Source organism: Brachyistius frenatus, unplaced genomic scaffold, assembly GCF_029030835.1.
Source record: "Brachyistius frenatus isolate BFR_SWC_R1_liver_20210118 unplaced genomic scaffold, ASM2903083v1 Contig_19, whole genome shotgun sequence".
Taxonomy (NCBI): domain Eukaryota; kingdom Metazoa; phylum Chordata; class Actinopteri; family Embiotocidae; genus Brachyistius; species Brachyistius frenatus.
This window is the reverse complement of record NW_027210618.1, coordinates 5042501-5062209: the sequence shown is the minus strand read 5'-3', so window position 1 is coordinate 5062209 and position 19709 is coordinate 5042501. Positions and strand designations below refer to the sequence as shown.

At 41.0% G+C, this 19709-nt stretch overlaps 4 protein-coding genes across 6 annotated transcripts in view; all 4 read left to right on the top strand.

Moving 5' to 3' along the window:
- Positions 1 to 28: 28 nt before the first annotated feature.
- Positions 29 to 1441, top strand: uqcc6 (ubiquinol-cytochrome c reductase complex assembly factor 6). Its single transcript, XM_069695430.1, has 3 exons — positions 29 to 140; positions 581 to 718; positions 1111 to 1441. The coding sequence occupies exons 2-3, from the start codon at positions 611 to 613 to the stop codon at positions 1228 to 1230; spliced, it is 228 nt and encodes a 75-aa protein (XP_069551531.1). The 5' UTR covers positions 29 to 140; positions 581 to 610; the 3' UTR covers positions 1231 to 1441.
- Positions 1442 to 1995: 554 nt separating this feature from the next.
- On the top strand, positions 1996 to 3947 carry efcab10 (EF-hand calcium binding domain 10). The gene is made up of 4 exons (XM_069695110.1): positions 1996 to 2164; positions 3099 to 3263; positions 3586 to 3676; positions 3787 to 3947. The coding sequence occupies exons 1-4, from the start codon at positions 2062 to 2064 to the stop codon at positions 3830 to 3832; spliced, it is 405 nt and encodes a 134-aa protein (XP_069551211.1). The 5' UTR covers positions 1996 to 2061; the 3' UTR covers positions 3833 to 3947.
- Positions 3948 to 4248: 301 nt separating this feature from the next.
- samm50 (SAMM50 sorting and assembly machinery component) lies at positions 4249 to 11800 on the top strand. Of its 2 annotated transcripts, none has more exons than XM_069695425.1 (15): positions 4249 to 4392; positions 5813 to 5923; positions 6293 to 6394; positions 6487 to 6574; positions 7674 to 7780; positions 7970 to 8100; positions 8544 to 8631; positions 8985 to 9113; positions 9310 to 9381; positions 9480 to 9566; positions 9919 to 9989; positions 10536 to 10603; positions 10696 to 10842; positions 11046 to 11187; positions 11653 to 11800. In XM_069695425.1, exons 1-15 carry the CDS (start codon positions 4372 to 4374, stop codon positions 11696 to 11698), a joined length of 1410 nt encoding a protein of 469 aa, XP_069551526.1. In that variant the 5' UTR covers positions 4249 to 4371; the 3' UTR covers positions 11699 to 11800. The 2 variants fall into 2 exon arrangements, with proteins under 2 accessions (XP_069551526.1, XP_069551525.1); XM_069695424.1 differs by having other exon boundaries at positions 10536 to 10605; positions 10689 to 10842.
- An 897-nt stretch (positions 11801 to 12697) lies between these two features.
- The window catches only part of api5 (apoptosis inhibitor 5), a 7759-nt gene continuing 747 nt past the window's right edge, over positions 12698 to 19709 (top strand). Inside the window, exons 1-13 of one of the 2 annotated variants that reach the window (XM_069695422.1) lie at positions 12698 to 13003; positions 14036 to 14197; positions 14399 to 14492; positions 14614 to 14679; positions 14820 to 14971; positions 15233 to 15439; positions 15889 to 16011; positions 16784 to 16873; positions 17341 to 17522; positions 17677 to 17770; positions 17893 to 17949; positions 18363 to 18442; positions 18563 to 18705. In XM_069695422.1, coding sequence (XP_069551523.1) covers positions 12932 to 13003; positions 14036 to 14197; positions 14399 to 14492; positions 14614 to 14679; positions 14820 to 14971; positions 15233 to 15439; positions 15889 to 16011; positions 16784 to 16873; positions 17341 to 17522; positions 17677 to 17770; positions 17893 to 17949; positions 18363 to 18442; positions 18563 to 18705 — 1522 coding nt within the window. In that variant the 5' untranslated portion in view covers positions 12698 to 12931. The remainder of the gene's footprint in view (positions 13004 to 14035; positions 14198 to 14398; positions 14493 to 14613; positions 14680 to 14819; positions 14972 to 15232; positions 15440 to 15888; positions 16012 to 16783; positions 16874 to 17340; positions 17523 to 17676; positions 17771 to 17892; positions 17950 to 18362; positions 18443 to 18562; positions 18706 to 19709) is intronic. The other variant, XM_069695423.1, reaches the window with a different exon arrangement.

Below are 19709 nucleotides of genomic sequence, written 5' to 3'. Positions count from 1 at the left end.
CATTTTTTTTTCAAATCATGTTCGTGCATTGACTGTGTCCGCGTTAGCTAAGCGGCGTGACCTGGCTGTGTGTCCCAATGACGCACACTTTGGTTTAAGATGGTAAAAATCAGCTTAAAATCGTCAGTGATATTAACAAGGTAAGGTTTGACAGTCTTCAATCGCGTCGCTTCATGTCACAGTCTCTGTCTTACACACGTTGTAACCCTGCATCAGGGCTAATGCGTCAAGTCAGTGGATCGTTGCTGTGTAGGTGGTTATAAATAATGCACAGTATATCTATAGCACGTGGACATGTATGTCATACACATGTGAAATACTGGAGCACCCACGTCCATCATACTTGATCCAATTTGGAAGTTTGAACAATCCTATTGATCAATTATTTGACCCAGATTGTGAGGTTCTGGCAGGTTTAGCAGACAATAACACTTTACACTTTACATTTGACAAGAAAGGCATCAGAAGAACATGTTAGATCTAGAATTAAAGTGGAAAGAGAGCAGGCGAAAAAGATCCCGTTATTATGTGATGGTGATGGTGGTGATGATTAGATTTCCACACTCCTCTTTTCCTTCAGGTTAAGTCCAGTCCCATCCACATTGTGAAGATGCCTGCTGGTGTGTCTTGGGCCCGGTACGTCAGGTTGTTAGGAGCCAGCGTCCTGGCCATGTTTGCTGGAGCGCAGGTGGTCCACCAGTACTACCTACCTGATCTGGTGAGGGACAGCATCAACACTTTTTTTTTCTTCCCCCCCCCACAGTGGATGGCCGGTGTTTGCTCCAGATGTTCTGTCAATAAAATGAACAAACTCAACAAACAAGTCTGCAAGAAGTATTTAAAATACAAGCAATCATGTGGCGATCCTGTTTTTGTGTGAAGGTGTCATCAGCCGTAGAGATGCAGCATTGTAAACCTACATCAGCCAGCATGTTGTAGTTCACGTGTCCACTTGAACTTCAGTTTGTCTTTTGCTGCATTCCTCGCAGCGCCATTTTACAACCACCACCGGTGTCAACGTGTTGTTCTTACTCGAAGATGGCTTTATGATCACAAAGTCTAAAGAGCTAAAGTGTTTACCGTTTGTGTTGCTGCCGCTTTGTCTTTCAGACAATACCGGAAATCCCACCAAAACCCGGCGAGCTAAGGACTGAGCTGCAGGGTTACAAAATTCGAGAAGAAGCTGCCGCAGCCTTACAGCAGCTTAAAACAGATAAAAGGTTGGACTGATGTGGATTTCTACTTCTCCTGTGTAATGGACACTCAACAGAGCAGACGATGTCCAAGTGTTTCCCAAAAGCCAGTGGCTGCAATTTACCTGGGAGCAGAGTCAATTTGAGGACGTCTGAAAAAAAAATCTTCCGTGTTTGGTGTTTTCTGCTCATGTTTTCTGGACTAATCAAGGATGGAATAAAATACTACGCCACTGTTGGCATCTGGCTGTTCGGGATAATGATTTTATCTGGAGCACGAATATTCGTATCTGTTGTCATCTTTTTTTTTTGTTGTCTTTGCATTTTTGAAGGAGAGATGCTGCTTGAAATGATGTAACTATGGTGAAGTCATTAAGGACTTGATAGTTTCCATGTAACAGACAATATGTATTTTAAATAACAAAATATAATTAAGGTTTTGGCAGTACATTGTCATAAATGTCAGTGATTTATACGGAAACACACAAACTTTTTGAAATATATTCATACAAATATTTGATAAATGGATAACGACAGACTATAATGTTAGTTGCATACAGAGGCATTGATGGCAAAGTCATTTATGAAGCAAAAATTACAAACCTGTTTCCACCTTCTAAAATGTGAGTATTTTATGAATTTCTCTGAATTACATGTATATAAATTAAATGTCCTGGTTTCTCACTTTTTGCAACATCACCTCGCCTTTGGCTCAAGAAAATAGTTGTTTCTTCCATTTTATAGACATCTGAATCATGTCACGCTGTCAGCTGATTCTGTGCAGGTACCAACGTGTGCGCACGCGCACATCCCAATAACCGTATGGCGTGGCGTATCCTAGCAACAAGTTCAAACAAAAGTTGGACATATGGCGACGCAGAGAGAGCAAGATGCCGCTGATTATGCAAAGACACACAAGATTTTTGAGCTCATGGACAACCTGACCAGCATGCTCTTCTTCCACAGACCTGGTTAGACCTACTTTCGTGGCATTTACTGTCTTCAAGTTTTTTGCATTAGCTCGCAAGCTAGCTCAGACATGACGATGGTGTTCTTGGGAACAGGCCGAAACCATAAACTATATAAAAGGGTCATCATACGGTTTTAGTCAATTATTGTTGTTTAACTGGTCATGTGTTGTGTACGACTGCATCGTTCAGACTGTCCTGGTGATAAACAGAGGCTGAATGAAAAGAATAGAAACGGGCTTCATAGCCAACACTAACGATCATCATCCAACCAGGCGTCTGTTTATTAATTAGATATATATGAAAAACAAATGTCATTCATACTGCAACAAATCTGAATTAAAGTTATTATGTTCGTTGAAACTAACCAGAGGTGATGGCTCACCACAAACTACAAAATTAATCATAATATTCTGATTAATTCCCATGATGAACAAACTACAAAATTAATCATAATATTCTGATTAATTCCCATGATGAACAAACTACAAAATTATGATGAATGAGTTTGTGTTGCTTCATTGCTTTTCGTTGAAAAGGGAACATTATAAACTTCATCAAGGTGGGATTTCTTGCAGAACTATGTTGAGACTGGATTAGTTTGAGCAAAGCTTAGGCTACTTAATAAACTAACAATCCAGCGTACATTTCCAACTATCATACATTAAGCAGATATCTACAACCTAAACTGTAACTTGACAAAGGTTTCACAGATGCAGTCGGACATTACTACATATTAAAACAGCACAAATATGATCCTTCTCCTAAAAATATATATACTGTATCTCGTATTGCTGTATTTTCATTTTCCATTTCATTCTGATGATATTTTTGTTCTAATATTTCTGTTGCAGCAAACCTACCTCAAGCATTCAATAATTAAGCTTTGCTCACATAAACACAGCCTGGATTTATTGTTATTGGTTGTTTCATTCAGAGAAACCCAGAGAGTTTCTTATTGAGCAGCTGGAGCTGCTGAAGCTTTCTCGACAGTGTGGTGTGAGAGGACCAAATTTATTCACCAACTGTGACCTGGATGCAGTCTACAGGATACTGGACCCTGCTAATCAAAAATACATCACTTTTGCCCAGTACAAGCAGGGTGAGCACGGGACACTGCACACTGTACACATTCTCAATATAACTAAATGCATATTGCCTGTAGATACCAAGGTTGTTAGAAAAAGATAACAAGCAAAATGTGTATGCATATATTACGATATTTATTCATTCTTTCTGTAGATCTGATAATTATAATGATAATTATATCACCAACGGATATGTTTCATTCCTTGATTCATACTTTAATGTCCCCCAATTATTACTTCACACTGCAAATAATATCACAGTTTTTATTTTTTTATTTTTGAGAGTTGTGACACTGGAGACTATACAGACACTGACAGAACCCTTCATCCACACAGCTCTGACCACACTTGGCATAACAGACATCAATGAATCTCCCGAAGGTGTAAATGAAGACAGAATATCCCATGAGACATTCAAAACAGAAGGGTAAGAGCAGCTTCAAATATATAAACAGCATGATAAAGACAACATTTGCCAGAATTTAAAAATGTGATAATAATATGAAGATATTTTTTGGTCTCATTTTGCTGTTACAGGATACAAGGTCTGCAGAGATACTCAGCAACATATGCACAACCGTGAACACTTTTGTCAAAATAAAATAAAAACAATAAACCCATCTTGCCATCTGAATTGGTCAACTTGTCCATGGAAAATTGAAGTGATTTTGGCTTATGTCTGTGTCTTCCATTAAATGAAAGCCAACGAAAAAGCAGGTGTTAATGATTTTTTTTTTTAAATTTTTGTTATTTATTCATGATCCCATTACAAAAACACATGTTATTTCTATATCAACATCTATGCTGAGTATTCAAATTATTCTTATATTTCTTATTGTTGTCGTTTGTGGCAATAATAATAATAATAAAAAATGGGATAAAAGGTGTTAGGAATAGTGTTGCTATGCATTTATCTTTAATACAGGCTACTGTAAATTATGCAGCGTTGCAGTGTTGAACGCGCACCGGCAGTGGGCGTGGCCAGGAAGTGACATGGCCGCCTCCTTATACGGAGCTCCCTCGCCTTTCTCCGGTTACTTGTAGGTTAAATTAGTTTTGTGCGTGTTTGTCCACGTAAAGTTTCGCCAGTGTTTACCGGGAGAGCGCCCCGCTGAGCTCAGCATGGGCACCGTCCATGCCAGGGTAAGGAAAAGTCCGGTAAACGTGTTGTGTAGCACGCTGACCTTAACGTGTGTTCAGTGAGCAAAAGGCCCCGCACCAGGTCCACCCTCCCGGGGAGACCACCGGCGGGGCGCAGGCATCCGGGGCTCCGACAAGACACTGATGGTGGTTTTTGTTGTTGTTGTTGTTGTTGTTGTTGTTTTTAACTTCCCGGTTAAACGTAAACACACAATGCCAGCTGCGTGTTGTAGACACCAGTCACTGACAGTGAGAGATGCTCGTGGTGCCCGACCGTCGCCTCGCAGCAGTCAACACACCGAAAGCAGCGTGTTGCCTGTCGGCCGTACCGCTCACACAATGTGACTTCTTATTGATCTCGACCAGGACTGTGGACAGGGTTTTAGACATCGTTATAAAAATATAACTGCACGAATATTAGGTAATGCGGCTAATTCAAATGGAGAGTGAAAGTAAACGTAAAGCTTTAAACGTTTCCTTTAGACATCTTTATTTAGGTAATAGGTCTGTGAAGATTATTAGTCATCCAATTCATGGTCCATCCAAAGACAACCGGACTTTTTTTGAAGTAACTTAAAAAAAAAATCCAGTTGCCTTAGATGTTATTGAGCTAACTCTTCCTTTTGTCACTAGCTATTTTTTATTTTTCATCCCCTTCATTTTGTTTGTTTTTGGTCTGGGCAGGAATGGATGTGTTGCAGATCTGAAACACTAGCAACTGATAAACTATAGAAACAAATAGTCTGTAACTATTTCGATAGTTTCGTCTAGCTAAAATCATTTCAGCTATTTTCAAGCATAAATTAAACAGTCCCCTGGTTTCAGTTTCTCCGGTGGGATGATGTGATTTTTCTCTCTGCTCTCTAGTGGAGTAAAACAGATTATGTTTGGCTGTTGGCCTGCTGGTCAGTAGGACAATAAACAAGTCATTTGAAGACATCGTCTTGGACTGTTGGAAACTGTGGAGGGCACTTCCCCCCCCAGTTTTTGCACATTTTTATTGACAAAATGATTAATCAGTTGATCAAGAAATTGTCCAGCATGTACCCGACTATTGGTTAAAGTCATGTAGGCTTCAGCCCCCTGTGAGGTTGTCCAGGATAAAGTGGTTAGATAATAGATGGATGGATATTCTGTACAGTAAGTAGTAATTCATAGCTATATTTGATAGTTGCAACCCTACTGTGCTGGTCGGTATTTAGTAGCTGTGTTTTTATAACTCCCATAATACACCCCCAAAATGTCCAGAAATATTTAAGGATATGACCTCAGTGTCATGAGTGGTATTTACAATCCTGATCTTGTACTCCTGCATTTTTAAATATTTATTTTAATTAATTCAACATCCATTTTTTGTTTGTTCAGTAAAACTTTGTATAAAATATTTGTGATTCAAATTGTTTTTGTCCTTTTTGTGTTGCAGAGCCTGGACCCTCTGCCCATGCACGGGCCAGAGTTAGGAGTTCAAGCAGATGACATCGATGCTCCAGAGATTGAGCCGGAGCCGAAGCAAGAAGTTCTGGAAAACAAGGATGTAAGATTTATTTTGTTCCAGACAGTGAATACAAAAGACTCTCACTAGCACTCTTCACATTGCCACACATACGTCCACACTGTTTGCACTTTGTCAGCACAGAAGTAAGGGATTCCTGGCCTCATATCAACACAATAGCTTGATATGATATAGCCACTTTGGTTAAAAAACTAAAACACAGTGACATCTAGAACACAGCCGGAAAAGCCAGCAAAGAACAGCTTTAATGCACTTCAAGTCATTTGAACGATAAGAGAAACAGCCTCATTTAATTCAGCTGAATGTGTTTTATTCATACATTTAATACACTGTATTTTGTTTGGGAAGTTAATCATATGTCCGGTGCCGTCCGTCTCTCCTGCTTCCCAGGTTGTGGTTCAGAGAGTGCACATAGATGGGCTGGGAAGAACCAAGGAGGACCTGTTGACTTATGAAATCGCCGAAGTTTTCCGGGCAAAGAACTTGATTGATGTAGGTGCATCGTGTTAATACGTATGTTGGTTCAGTTTATACATGTGTGTAGATGTGACTGGCATCAACACATGGTTCAATTTGTTCTGCAGGTGATGCGAAGGTCCCATGAAGCCCGGCAGAAGCTGCTGCGTCTCGGTATCTTCAGAAAAGTCGAAGTTGTTATCGACACCTCGCGAGGTACGGTCAATCACTGGAGGTCTTTGAAAATGACTTCATGATGATTATATATCTGCTTTATCTACAGTATCTCAATGTGTTTTCTCTGTTAAACAATGGAATTGTTTAAGTAGTAACTGTTTGTAATTTAGATAAGATACAGAGGTGAGAGAAAGTAAGTAAACCCTTGGAAATGATCATCATTTATGTAAACATTTGTCTTTGAATATGGTCATCGCTTCTTTTAAGTTGCAATAATGAACAAATGCAAGTTATTTTAACGAAAACAACACAAACAATTACTGACCACCTGATATCTAATCAGCCAAACATGTGTCAGAACCTCAATGCATTTAAGGATGTGGATAAGATCTGCTGAAGTTCAAACAAATCAACAGTCTACTGCGTTTTTCATGCAGGTTTTACAAAGAAAGATCTGAAAAGAAAAAAACAAAAAAACCCAGTGAGCGGTGTTTCTCTGAGTGAAAATGCCTTGTTGATGGGAGAAGTCAGAGAAGAATAGCTAGATTGGTTCAAGCAAATAGAAAGGCAACAGTAACCCAAAAAAAACCACACGTTACAACCCAGGTATGCAGAAGAAGTAGGAGACCACACCAGGTGCCACTGTTGCCTGGTGAGTCTTGATGTCTGCTGCGACATCAGATGGTTGGGTCAGAGTTTGTCTTAAACAACATGAAAGCATAAATCTATCCTGCTGCTGCTGCTGCTAATGGTGTGGTGGAAATTTATCCTGACCGCTGAGCAGGTCTGATTGCTTGATTAAGATTATTCTGTCAAAGGAGTGTCGGCCAGTTATTAAATCCAGGGGTTCCCTTGCTTTTTCACCAAATCTGTACATATTTAACGGCTGTGTACAGACACAAAAGATGATTGTGTTTTTTTAATTTTTTTATGCTATTTGCTTAAGCACGTTGTTTTTGTCTGTACATGTAACTCTGATGAAGATCAGATCACATTTTATTTTTTACAAGTTGTAAGGACCAAGATCATTCCAAAGGATTCACAGATTTTTTTTTTCTTGTCACTGTATTAGTCTCCTTTAAAAAAAAAAAAAATCTAAACATGGAATAGTTTAGCTATTCTCTTTTCTCTTCCTTAGGTGACGATGCTCTTCCTAATGGTCTCGACGTGGCCTTTGAGGTCATCGAGCTGAGGCGTATGACGGGCAGCTACAACACCATGGTGGGAAACAATGAGGGAAGCATGGTGAGTGCCACCCTGGCTCATGTCTCCATTAACTCTCCGACAGGCTTGTTTGGAATTTAATGTAGGTGTCGGTGCCAGTTGGTTCCAATGTATTTGACATTTGAGGTTTTTCATTGGTGTAGTTACCTCTAAATGCACAATGAATATTAGGGAGGCCCTAATCAGCTCATTGATACGGTCTCGTTTCAGGTCCTGGGCCTGAAGTTACCCAATGTGTTTGGTCGGGCAGAAAAACTGACATTCCAGTTCTCTTACGGTACCAAAGAAACGTCCTACGGCCTGTCCTTCTTCAAGCCCCAACCAGGACACTTTGAACGCAAGTAAGAGATGAAAACTTCATAATGTTGTTTTGAGGTCTAATGAAATTGATACATGATAAGCATGTGTACACAGGTGAGAAACTTGTGCACAGTGATCTACAAGGGCGCAAAGACAAACGGGAACAATGTAGAAAAACTGTTAAAGAGCAGAAATGTAAGCGCCATTGAGGCGTGTTCAAGCTGTCTTCGTTTATTAGAAGTCGTCATGTTATCCATTTGTCTCTGCTCCGTCCGGCTTTTGCCAAAACCTCTGCGGTTCATTTTACTGCCCTCGTTAGCCTTGTGGTTGCAGTCGGCCATTAGACAGATCAGGCGACACTCCTGAAAGTTGAGCTGTAGATTTGGGTCTATCCTTTAGGAGGTAAATGTCGATGGGAGTATTTTGTGATTGCAAAGGAATCCTAGCAGCGTATTAATAGTTTTTCTTTTCCGTTCACTTTTAGTATCTCTCTCAACGTGTACAAAGTAACCGGTCAGTTTCCGTGGAGTTCACTGAGGGAGACGGATCGAGGCATCTCTGCAGAAATGAGTGTAAATACTTGTTTACGTCCCTGTTTCTCAATTTGTGCAATTAAAAATGTTGTTTGTAAATAATGGGTTATTTCTCTTGCTTCCTTGCACATTGTTTAAATGAAATAAACAGGTTTGATTTTGTTTTCAACCAGATGTCCTTCACAGTCATTTCCTAATCTGATATGAGTCTAGATTACTTTAAATTACTGCTGAATTACCAATAGAAGCCTCTCAGATTTTCACAGAGCCAATGTGGAGTAAGACAACAACTATGTTACAAACTGTGTGTGCTGTATGCTCATTTACTGCATTAAATCTGGACAAACAGTAATAAACTTCTTCTTTTTTCCTTCCCAATTTTCTGCCCACAGTTCCCTGTGTGGAAGACCAACCAAACCCTGAAGTGGGAAGGAGTGTGGAGAGAGTTGGGTTGTCTGGCTCGCACTGCTTCTTTTGCCGTCCGGGAGGAGAGTGGCCATTCCCTCAAGTCCTCACTTTCGGTATTTGTCTTCCATTTCACTTTGCAGGTTTTTCTGAGAGTTTTGAAATTGCATTATAGTTTCATGATGTCCTCAGTCAGAGAATTGACGGCAAAGCTTTTATTCAGTCTCCAGTTTTTGCAGTTCACCATAATATTGTGTGGGAGATGGCAGATGGTGGATTTGAATTATTATGTGAATATTTTCTGTTTTTCAGCATTCTATGGTCATCGATACCAGAAGGTCATCCATCCTTCCTAGGACAGGTGGACTGTTGAAAATTCATCAGGTTTGTTATTTACCAGTAAACAAAGCTTTTTCAAATATTAAATGCAAACAATACAAACAGTCTTGTACACAAAAGATTGACATTTTATGTTTGTGTAGGAACTTGCTGGTTACACTGGGGGAGACGCCAGTTTTCTAAAGGAGGACTTTGAGATCCAGCTCAACAAGACGCTTTACTGGGACTCAGTGAGATTTTGCATTTTACATTTCAACCATTTAGCAAACTATCTCATCCAAATGCACTTACACAGGTTAAAGTAGTTTCCCTGGACCAGAGTGCAGTTATGAATTACAAAATGTAGTATTAGTACATTTAGAAATAGAAATACAGATCTTTTTGTTCACTATTTTAGATGATTGATTAATAATTCATAATTAGGTTCTAGGTAAAGAATTGAAGTTTTATATCCAGGCTTCTCTGTCACTGACATTTTATCAGAACATCTGTTTAAAGACCTGACACACTGGGTTTGGTTTGTTGTTTCTGTCATACTGTGCACAAGTCAACTTAAATAAACCCCTTTCCTTCGTCCTCCAGGTCCTCTCTGCCTCGTTGTGGGGAGGTTTGCTTCTACCCATCGGTGACAAGCCAACATGCATCGCAGACAGGTACAGAAATGCAGTACTTCAGCCTATCACCACTATTACCAGAGTTTTAAAGTTTTTATTTCTTTAAACTTTGGCAAATTAGCAATTTATAAAGTATGTTCAATTAACTTTTAGTAATTCCTTTTTGCACAAATGGATGTATAGAGAACTATAGCTGGATCACTTTGATACTGAAGATAACTTTCTTAGTCCTGGATTTCTAAACGGCATCTTTCTATGACATGAAAAGGGATTTATAGGCTTTTATTTGCGGTGGACACAGATAATAATATAGTTAGAAAGTGTATTCACACATAACCAAAAAAGTTAATGTATTTATTACCATTTGACTGAGTTAATTTGCGTCACATGTGCATAGCAATCGGTTGAAACTGTTGCTACTGATACTTCTGATCCTGTTGGGGAGCAGGTTAAATAGGCTTTTCGGGGCCTGAGACTTTCCGGAGCCACAATGCAAACAAGAGGGAGAGACAAATCTTTCCTTTCCATCAAGGCTCATTACTGTACTGTTTGTTGTATGTTTTGTGTTTTTGTTGACTGTCTTAGGTTCTATCTCGGTGGCCCCACCAGTATCAGGGGATTCAGTATGTACAGTATGGGCCCTCAGAGTGAAGGTGAGACATAAGACTGGCTAAGCTGCTTAGTAGCCAGACTGAAGTTTGATGGTTAATTGAAACATTATGTTCTGACATTACTGGTCTGGCAGGGGACTACCTGGGAGGAGAAGCCTACTGGGCTGGAGGCCTCCACCTCTACACCCCTCTACCCTTTAGACCAGGCAGAGGAGGCTTTGGTGACCTCTTCAGAACCCACTTCTTCCTCAATGCCGGGAACCTTTGTAACCTCAACTATGGTGAGCACCATGGAGCACATTATTCATGACTGAATTATATTAAGTTAATTGTCTAAATTTGAAGTTTTATCATATACCAAGTCTGGTTTTGGGAGGTGCATGTTGTTTGGGCAAATCAGACTTAAAATTATGGATAAAGGCTTTTACAAATGCTCTTGTTTTCTGTCTGCCTGAGTTCATACGTGATGTATTCTTTTACCCAGGTGAGGGCCCACAAGCACATTTGAAGAAACTGGCAGAATGCCTCCGTTGGTCATATGGACTGGGCATTGTGCTGCGTTTGGGCAATATTGCCAGGCTGGAGCTGAATTACTGCATTCCAATGGGAGTCCAGAGTGGAGACAGGTAGTGCTGGTTAGGTTAGAACGCTTTAACCGAGATGATCTGACTTTCATTTAATAGATTTACATTTAAGGGAAACTTGATGACCAAAATCCACTCGGGCAAATAGATTATGATGAATTTTTGTTCAAAAATGACCAACACAGATCAAACATTGACATTTAGACTGACTGTGAAGGTAGGACAACTTACTCCTCAGTTTACATGTGTGGAACATGTTAAAGAGCTTACCAAGTGAAGTATAATATCAATGTAAGAACCTTGCTCTTTCAAAGTTGGGAAGTTAATCATTTAAGATAAGCTTTTACTTTATAATGATGTAGATGCACATGATAACATTACATACACATGGCGAGAGTACTCAAGAGATACAGTATATACCCGACAGTATGTTTAGTGTCTTAAATATGCACCAAAAATAAGATGATTCTTGGTTTACTTTGACATTGTTTTCTACTTTCCTTGCAGGATATGTGATGGAGTCCAGTTTGGAGCAGGAATTAGATTCTTGTGAAACCACAAGTCTCTTGTGCAAGATTAATTTTATTAAAATGGGAAATGGCTTGTACAGAATTGTTGTTGCAACAAATTAGTTCAATAAAAGTGTTTGCACCGATGTGCCATTGTGATGCTGAGTAACATACAAATGTCAAATGAGGGTGATAAAATAGATTCAACAGATGTTAACCGTAGATTGCCACAAGATGGTTAAGTAGCGAAATATCAGTGAACTGGATCTTCCTCCGCAAACTAAAAACACACCTCTTCCGACTTTACCTAGAACTTTAGTAGCACTTAAAATGGCACTTACTGATAGCACTCTGTAGGTTGGCTTTCTTGAAGAAATTGTATTTTCTTGATTCCTGTTGTTCTGGGTTTTGTACCCTCATGGTTGAAATGCACTTACTGTAAATCGCTTTGGATAAAAGTGTCAGCTAAATGAAATGTAATGTAATGGATGGATGGATGAGTAAGGCTCTGAATTTAGAGACTGCTGTTTTGAAAGTTGTTGAAGTAATTCACAACCAAGTTTCAAAGGCCAAAACTTTTTCATACAAAACTAGCAACTAGAATTTTGTCATGTGGGCATAAACAATACATGATATAACAACAAAAACAGTGCATCCAACAGAGGTTCAGGGGCCCTTTGGCAGTAAAGCATGAGGCTTGTGCAGTGTTAAATTTGAGTTTGTACTGTATTACATATTAACTTGCATCTATTAAAATGTTTGATGTAGCTTATAATGTGTTATAATGTGTTATTGGAAAATAATAAAAACTTGTCTTTTTAACTTTGAAAAGTAAAAGTAAAACATAAAAAAGTATTATCTAAAATAAAAAAGAAGGGGATTATATCAATATAAGCCTTATTACGGAAACTGTTTACATGTGTTTTGAGGACACAAATTGGTTCACCGCGCATCAATTGTGCGCACACTCATGTCACGTGTGTTGCGACTCGACAACGGTTGGTTGAACCTGCGCATGCGCAGGCCCCATTGTTCCGTAGCATTATAGCAAGCACGCCAGAGAACATTGCGGGAAGACAGGCTGTGGGGGGTGTTCATTCACGGGCTTCTCGAAATTTCATCGTCCCGTCCCCGCTCCGCACGAGATATCCATCGATTACACGGCGTTGTTTGTTCTACAGTCGTCTGAGACGGAGCAAAAGCGGCCCGAGAAGGATTTTCCTCCGTGGTTTTGTTCGCGGTCTTCTCTGTGAGCGGCAACACTCGGACGCACGCTGATGGCGGTCACTATCGAGGATCTGTATCGGAACTACGGGATCCTTGCTGATGCTAAGGACGGCCTCAGCCAGGTAAAGAAAAGCCGGCTAGTTCATTTCAAACACCGTTGAATCGGGATCCTCGCCGCTTTGCAGCGGTGCCTTATTGTACTCTGATTGCTGACAACTTTGAGGGCTTACGTAACATTGTTTGCGTGTGCTAGGCTAACTGTAGCTAGCTGTGGTAGTGACCGGGCTCGTGTTAACAGCCTCGCCGTGGCGACCCGACGATACGCGGTCCTCCGCTGACCCCAAAAACATCCATCTACGTTCATCGTTGTGAAGAAAACCACACGCGAACCGCTTTTCATTCATACCGGTGTTCCGGGTCCTCCGTTCAACGAAGGCACGGCATTCAAATTCACCGTAAAATGCCATTCAGGATGTTTTCCTTTACGTCGACGGGACGTTTGTGTCCAATAAGTTTGTTAGTGTGCTGCGTTGTCAGGAAAATCCTTCACTTCACCCTGAGTCCGAGTTTCGGTTTGTGGTTCAGAGAGCACACATTTCAGGTTTCTAGGTTTCAGCTCGATGGGAAGTCGAAGCAGCGCGAGTTTGAAGTTGGTGTCGTGTTCACTCACATCAACTCGTCTCCAGATGCGTCAGTTCACAGATTGTTTTAGGAGTTTCTCTCATCTTTAGTCAGTGACATGAACCTACCGTGTGGGACGTGTCCTTATTGTCCTTTCAGTACGTAGATTCACGAGGAGGGATCCACAAATATTTAACTGACCTTCTGAAAAATGTGTCTAACAACCCTTGCATGCATAGATGCATCTAGTGATGATAAAACTCCTGCGCAGAGTTGTTGTTGTTGTTGTTTTTTTTAACCTGGTCAGCGACCATTGTGTAGTCAAACAGGCTCGTTTCCCACCTAAATGTAGTAAATATGGATGTATACAGACGATTCAACGTAACCTGATCAACTGGTAGCAACCAGGTATACGAAGTGTTCCAGTAAGTGATGCCAGACTCGCTGTATTGTTATCTGAGGGTCAGCATGAATTGTAATGTCACGTTGCTGTTATTTGTTTATTCACTGGTGTCCTTTCTCTTATTGTGCAGCACAAAGATGCCTACCAGGTAATCCTGGATGGCGTGAAGGGTGGCCCCAAGGAGAAGCGTCTGGCAGCACAGTTTATTCCCAAGTTCTTCAGCAACTTTCCCGAACTTGCTGATGCAGCTATTCATGCCCAGCTCGATCTTTGTGAAGATGAGGATGTGTCTGTGAGTATTAAATGACGCAGATATGGGTCACTGCCTAATCGTCCTCAGTGGCACGTGGATAATTTGATTTTTTTTTTCTTTTTTCTTCTTCTTCTCATTCCTGGATCAGTGTGGGGTTTCCTTCCTTGCCTCAATGTATTCACAGGAGTCACTTTTATTCCATTATAACAACACTCCCTGTGTCTGTGTGTGCTTGTCCAGATCCGACGGCAAGCCATCAAGGAGCTCCCGCGGTTTGCAACTGGCGAAAACATCCTCAGGGTTGCAGATATTCTCACCCAGCTCCTTCAGACAGGTATCAGAGCTTTCTGTGCCCACCTATCCTTCACAGAATCACAGGGCAACCAGTGGCTGATCAGTATTGATAATCTATGCTAATATTTATTGAAATCTGTCATGTATTTTTGTGCTTTCAGATGATACACTAGAGTTCAACCAAGTGAATGCAGCGCTTGTTTCTATCTTCAAGATGGATGCCAAGGGTAAGTCTTCCTTCCCCCACTAATAAGCTGTTTCTTCTTTTTTGAGTAACCGCTCATGGGACACTCATTTTTATATTGAAAATCAGTTTAGTAATAATTCCGCGTGTGACAAAATCCCCAAAATGTCTTTGTTCGTCCAGGTACGCTTGGAGGCATGTTCTCTCAGGTCCTGCAGGGGGAGGATGTGGTGCGAGAAAGGGCCATCAAGTTTCTGTCCACCAAACTGAAGACCCTGTCAGAGGACGTCATGACAAAGGAGGTGGAGGAGTACGTCTTTGCAGAGACAAAGAAGGTTCGCAAATTTAGTCACTTGTTTGATAAATGTTGTTTTAAGGGGAGTGGATTTAATTACCATTTTTAAAAGGCGGAAGTGAATTCTTTTGCCTCGTGAAACTGAAACTCACCCGTCCCAAGTGGTCAGTGGTGAAGAAAAATGTACATTAAAGTGATGTTAACATGTTTGTGTAAAAAAAAAAAAAAAAGCCAACAACAAAAACCTCTCAAAGGCCACACGCTAATAAAACGTCTTTCTTCCCTCCTGCTGCCTTCTCAGGTGTTGGAGGATGTGACAGGAGAGGAGTTTGTGCTGTTGATGCGTTTAGTGTCGGGTCTCCGCGTGCTGCAGACAGTCAACGGGCGGCAGCAGCTGGTGGAGCTGGTGGTGGAGCAGGCTTTCCTAGAGCAGGCCCTCAACCCAGCTGACCCCGACACCGTGGACCGCCTGCTGCAGTGCACGCGCCAGGCCCTACCGCTGTTCTCTGTGAGTAGAACCAAAGGACTTTACAGCAGAGAGGCTCACTCATCAAGCAAATGGTCGAACATATCATAGAAGCTTCTGTTTTTATTTATTTATTTTTGGGGGGGGGGGTAGTAGTTTTTATCCTTTTTGTATCCCTCACTTTTAGTTTAAGTACACAGTGGAGAGGGCTGAACTTGTTAGTATTATAGTAGCACTTCTAGGAAGAAAGAAGGGTATGTAAAGTGAATCTTAAATCTTGTCGTCGCTAAAAATGCATGAAAACATTTAGATGTCAATCACTTCCAGTCTAATAGAATTCCAGGAAGCTACTGAATACGTCTGACATGTAACAAGTATTTAAACATGTTCTATATAGTACTTGGTTTCTGTTTTTACACTTATTAATCTTAGGCATACATTTTTGATGATTGATCTTATTTTTCGACAATTGAAGTATGAATTTATCCTAGTTTCCTCCTGTCCTGCAGAAAAATGTCCATTCCACGCGTTTTGTAACCTACTTCTGTGAACACGTCCTGCCCAACCTCAGCACCCTGACAAGTCCTGTGGCTGAGCTGGACATTCAGTTGGAGGTGAGTTTTTCCTTAACCCAAAATGATTCACTCATGAATGCCATTCTTCTTCTTCTTCTTGGAGTTTTAATCACGGTTCGCAAACCAGCTTCTAGAAGCATCACTTCCACCTGCTGGACTGAAGTGTGGGGCGTTAGATTGGCGCTCAAATGCCTTTGCTCCCTGAGTGACTTTAAAATGTAATGTAGTGTTACCCTTCATTTCCTGTCTATACCAGGTTCCACTTTTTGTTATAGTTGTTGATAAATACATCAATGAACACAAGTGTGTGCTTACAACTACATTCCAGTTTGTTATAAACCGTTTATACAAAGTTTATTTACTGGTTATGAATGCTAAAAAGGGGGACTTTAAGTGAAGTGTTTCAGATGGGGTTTTTTTTATACCTGAAAAACCTACGCGCTAGTGCTTGATCTGTACTGCAAATTACAAGGCAGGGTGTCATTACACAAAAAGACGATCTTCCTGACCAGTATGACTACTGGTGTCAATTCTCTTAATGTTTGACATTAGGTGCGAGGTTGCAGTAGTAAACAAAGTCAGCGTGGCAGCCACCTGTCAGAGGTGTCGGCCAACTGCATGTTGTTAATGGGTCATTAGTCTGCACCACGAAACACTGTTTCTCATTAGCAATGCACAATACTCTGTGTGTGGAGATCTGCTAAGCTCTGTGTGTGTGTGTGTGTGTGTGTGTGTGTGTGTGTGTGTGTGTGTGTGTGTGTGTGTGTGTGTGTGTGTGTGTGTGTGTGTGTGTGTGTGTGTGTGTGTGTAGGTGCTGAAGCTGCTGGCTGAGATGAGTCCATTCTGCGGAGACATGGACAAGCTGGAGCCCAACCTCACCATGCTGTTTACCAAGCTGCTGGTAAGAACGACTTGTCTTGTTGTAGCTGGACAAAGGAAGAAAAATCCACATGAGCAGTTTTTCCATGAGTCAGACATTTTATAGCTTCACCCCCCCGCCTACCCTCACACACACACACACCCACGCACCTCCAAGAGACATGACAACCCAAACAAATTTTTTGAATGGCGCATACATTTTTTTACTGTCAGACATGTTAAACTCAAAGTAGGGGAGAATGTATTGAAACCTTTCCTCAGTCCCATCTATACATTTTTTTCCCATTGTTTCTTTATTCCTTTTCCTCTCTGAATGTCTTTAAAAAAAAAAACACCAAAAAAAAACAGATGGACTTTGCCGAGGGTCTTCCAGTACAAATGGTATTCCCTTTGTCCAATACACCCTAATGGTTTAAGCTGTCTGACACAAATGTCTGGTTAAACAAAAATGTCCACTCATGATGATTCTTTTCTTTTCCGGTTGTTTAGGAGTTCATGCCGCTTCCCCCAGAGGAGGTGGAGAACGGTGAGAACTCGGCAAGCGAGGAGCCCAAACTGCAGTTCAGCTACGTCGAGTGTCTCCTCTTCAGCTTCCACCAGCTGGGCAAGAAGCTGCCAGACTTCCTCCTCGACAAAGTGGATGCCGAGCGCCTCAAAGACTTCAAGATCAGGTGAGGAAATGATTTGTAAAAAAAACCCCCAAAAAACGGCAGTTAGTAAAATGAATATCCTTAAACCAAAGTCTGAGCAAAAATTCACCGTGGTCATTTTGTCTGAAAGCAGAAACACTTCACATCGAGTCGAATGTGCTTTGTGTTTGAACAGGTTACAGTATTTTGCCAGAGGCCTGCAGGTTTACATCAGACAGCTGCGAGTAGCACTGCAAGGAAAGACCGGAGATGCTCTGAAGACAGATGAGGTAACAACAAACTTTATTCCTTGCTGTAGACAATCAACACAAATTCCAACTAAGTTTTACGTGTGACCAGTTCTGCTGAATAAAATATCTGAAAGAGTAACTTCTCTTTTACATGTGATCAGAACAAGATCAAAGTGGTGGCCCTGAAGATCACCAACAACATCAATGTCCTCATCAAGGTAAGGTGTTTCGTCATAGACACTGAGTGGCCAGAAAAATAAGAAGCTCCGCAGGATGTAACCTAACATCAAATACTAACTCAAGAAACTTCCCGTTTTTATCCAGACTTTCTGGCTGTAAGTTGTTGTGATGTTACACCGAGCTGCATCATCTCACAATATTTTGTTCTCACCTTGTGGTAAACACCATACTTGTAATTATAATCCTACACAAGTAAACATTTCTGACAGTGTTGGCAACAAGTCTCAAACGAAGTAGTTGTTATTAATATTTGTATTTGTTATTAATATTATTAATAAGGTCTGTTTTATTGGACTGCAACATCCATGCTTTATGTTTTCCTGGTCGCTTAATGAATTAGGAGAATTGTTTTGCTTTTGAATTGTATTGAAATCTTTGATTTTAATTTCAGGATCTCTTCCACAACCCTCCATCGTACAAGAGCACAGTCACTCTGTCCTGGAAACCGGTGCAGAAGACTGAAGCAGTCGCGTAAGTCTGCTCCCGCTTCTTGTCACGCATTTCATGAATCAGTCAGAGGTCATACATGTGGTACCCGAGTGCACTTATCGCTCCATTAGATCTTCATGTACTTTTGGTTTTGTTTTGTAGGCCGAAGCGTCCGTCAGGTGAGGAGATGGGATCCGGTGGCAGCACGAAAAAACAGATCTCTCCTCAGCCCCGAAGGGACGCACGGCAAATCTACAACCCCCCCAGTGGCAAGTACAGTGCAACCATTGGCAACTTCAGCTATGGTGAGGAGTTCTCGGCGACCCCTTTTGTTTTTCCTTTTATTTGTGTTTGTAAACACTTTGTGTAGCATGTTCACCTTTTGTACTGCATATTGGCTACTTTGACTAATCTTTGATTTGGCTAACGCAGCAACACGTACTACTTTTCTGAAAATAACAAAGAACCAAATTTCTTATCAGCTACGTCTCTTTTTAAGTTTTACACTCATTGTAGATTTGAAGGTGACTTTAAGAAGTCTGTTGCTCATTGAGGACAGCAGTTATTTGATTTATTGCAGTTAAATGGATTCCTGTGGCAGCTTAAAGTCAGGCCCCCAAATTATTATTTTTTTTTAAAGACAGCGGCAGTTTAGTCCACTTTTGAGATCCATATGATTGGTGAAAGTCATCACTTTGCCGGTAAATGACTAAATGTGCGACATAAGGGCGAGCGAAATGTCCTGAAATTTCATAGTGGCAGTAGTGGAAAAGTCGAGAGGATCGCCAAAGTCAGTAGGATTCATCGTCTGGGACGCATAAATGACGAAGTGGCAAGTAGCTGTCGAGATATTTGACTGAATAAGTGAAAATTTAGACTTGTTGGTGGCGTTACGGGAGAAGTCGGCTTTGCCAAAGTCATTGGGATTCATCCAGTGGGTGTTGTTGGATACCAGATTTTATGGCAATTAATTCAGCAGGTGATGAGATAGTTAAGTGTGAGCCAGCTGACATTACCAACCTTTAAAACCATGCCGCCATCATGGCGCTGGTGAATACCGTACCCTGGTCATTGGCTAACAACAAACTGCAGTACAGAAACGTGACAGATATGTTGGAGATCATTTAGAGGTAGCTTTTATTTCAGTTTGTCCACTAGAGAGCACTGATCACAGCACGACACACACACACACACACACACACACACACACACACACACACACACACACACACTTACACACTTTACCTTCTCACTGCATGTGTTTGCAACCTACTTTAAGTCTGATGTGTTTTGACTGAACGGTTTGTTT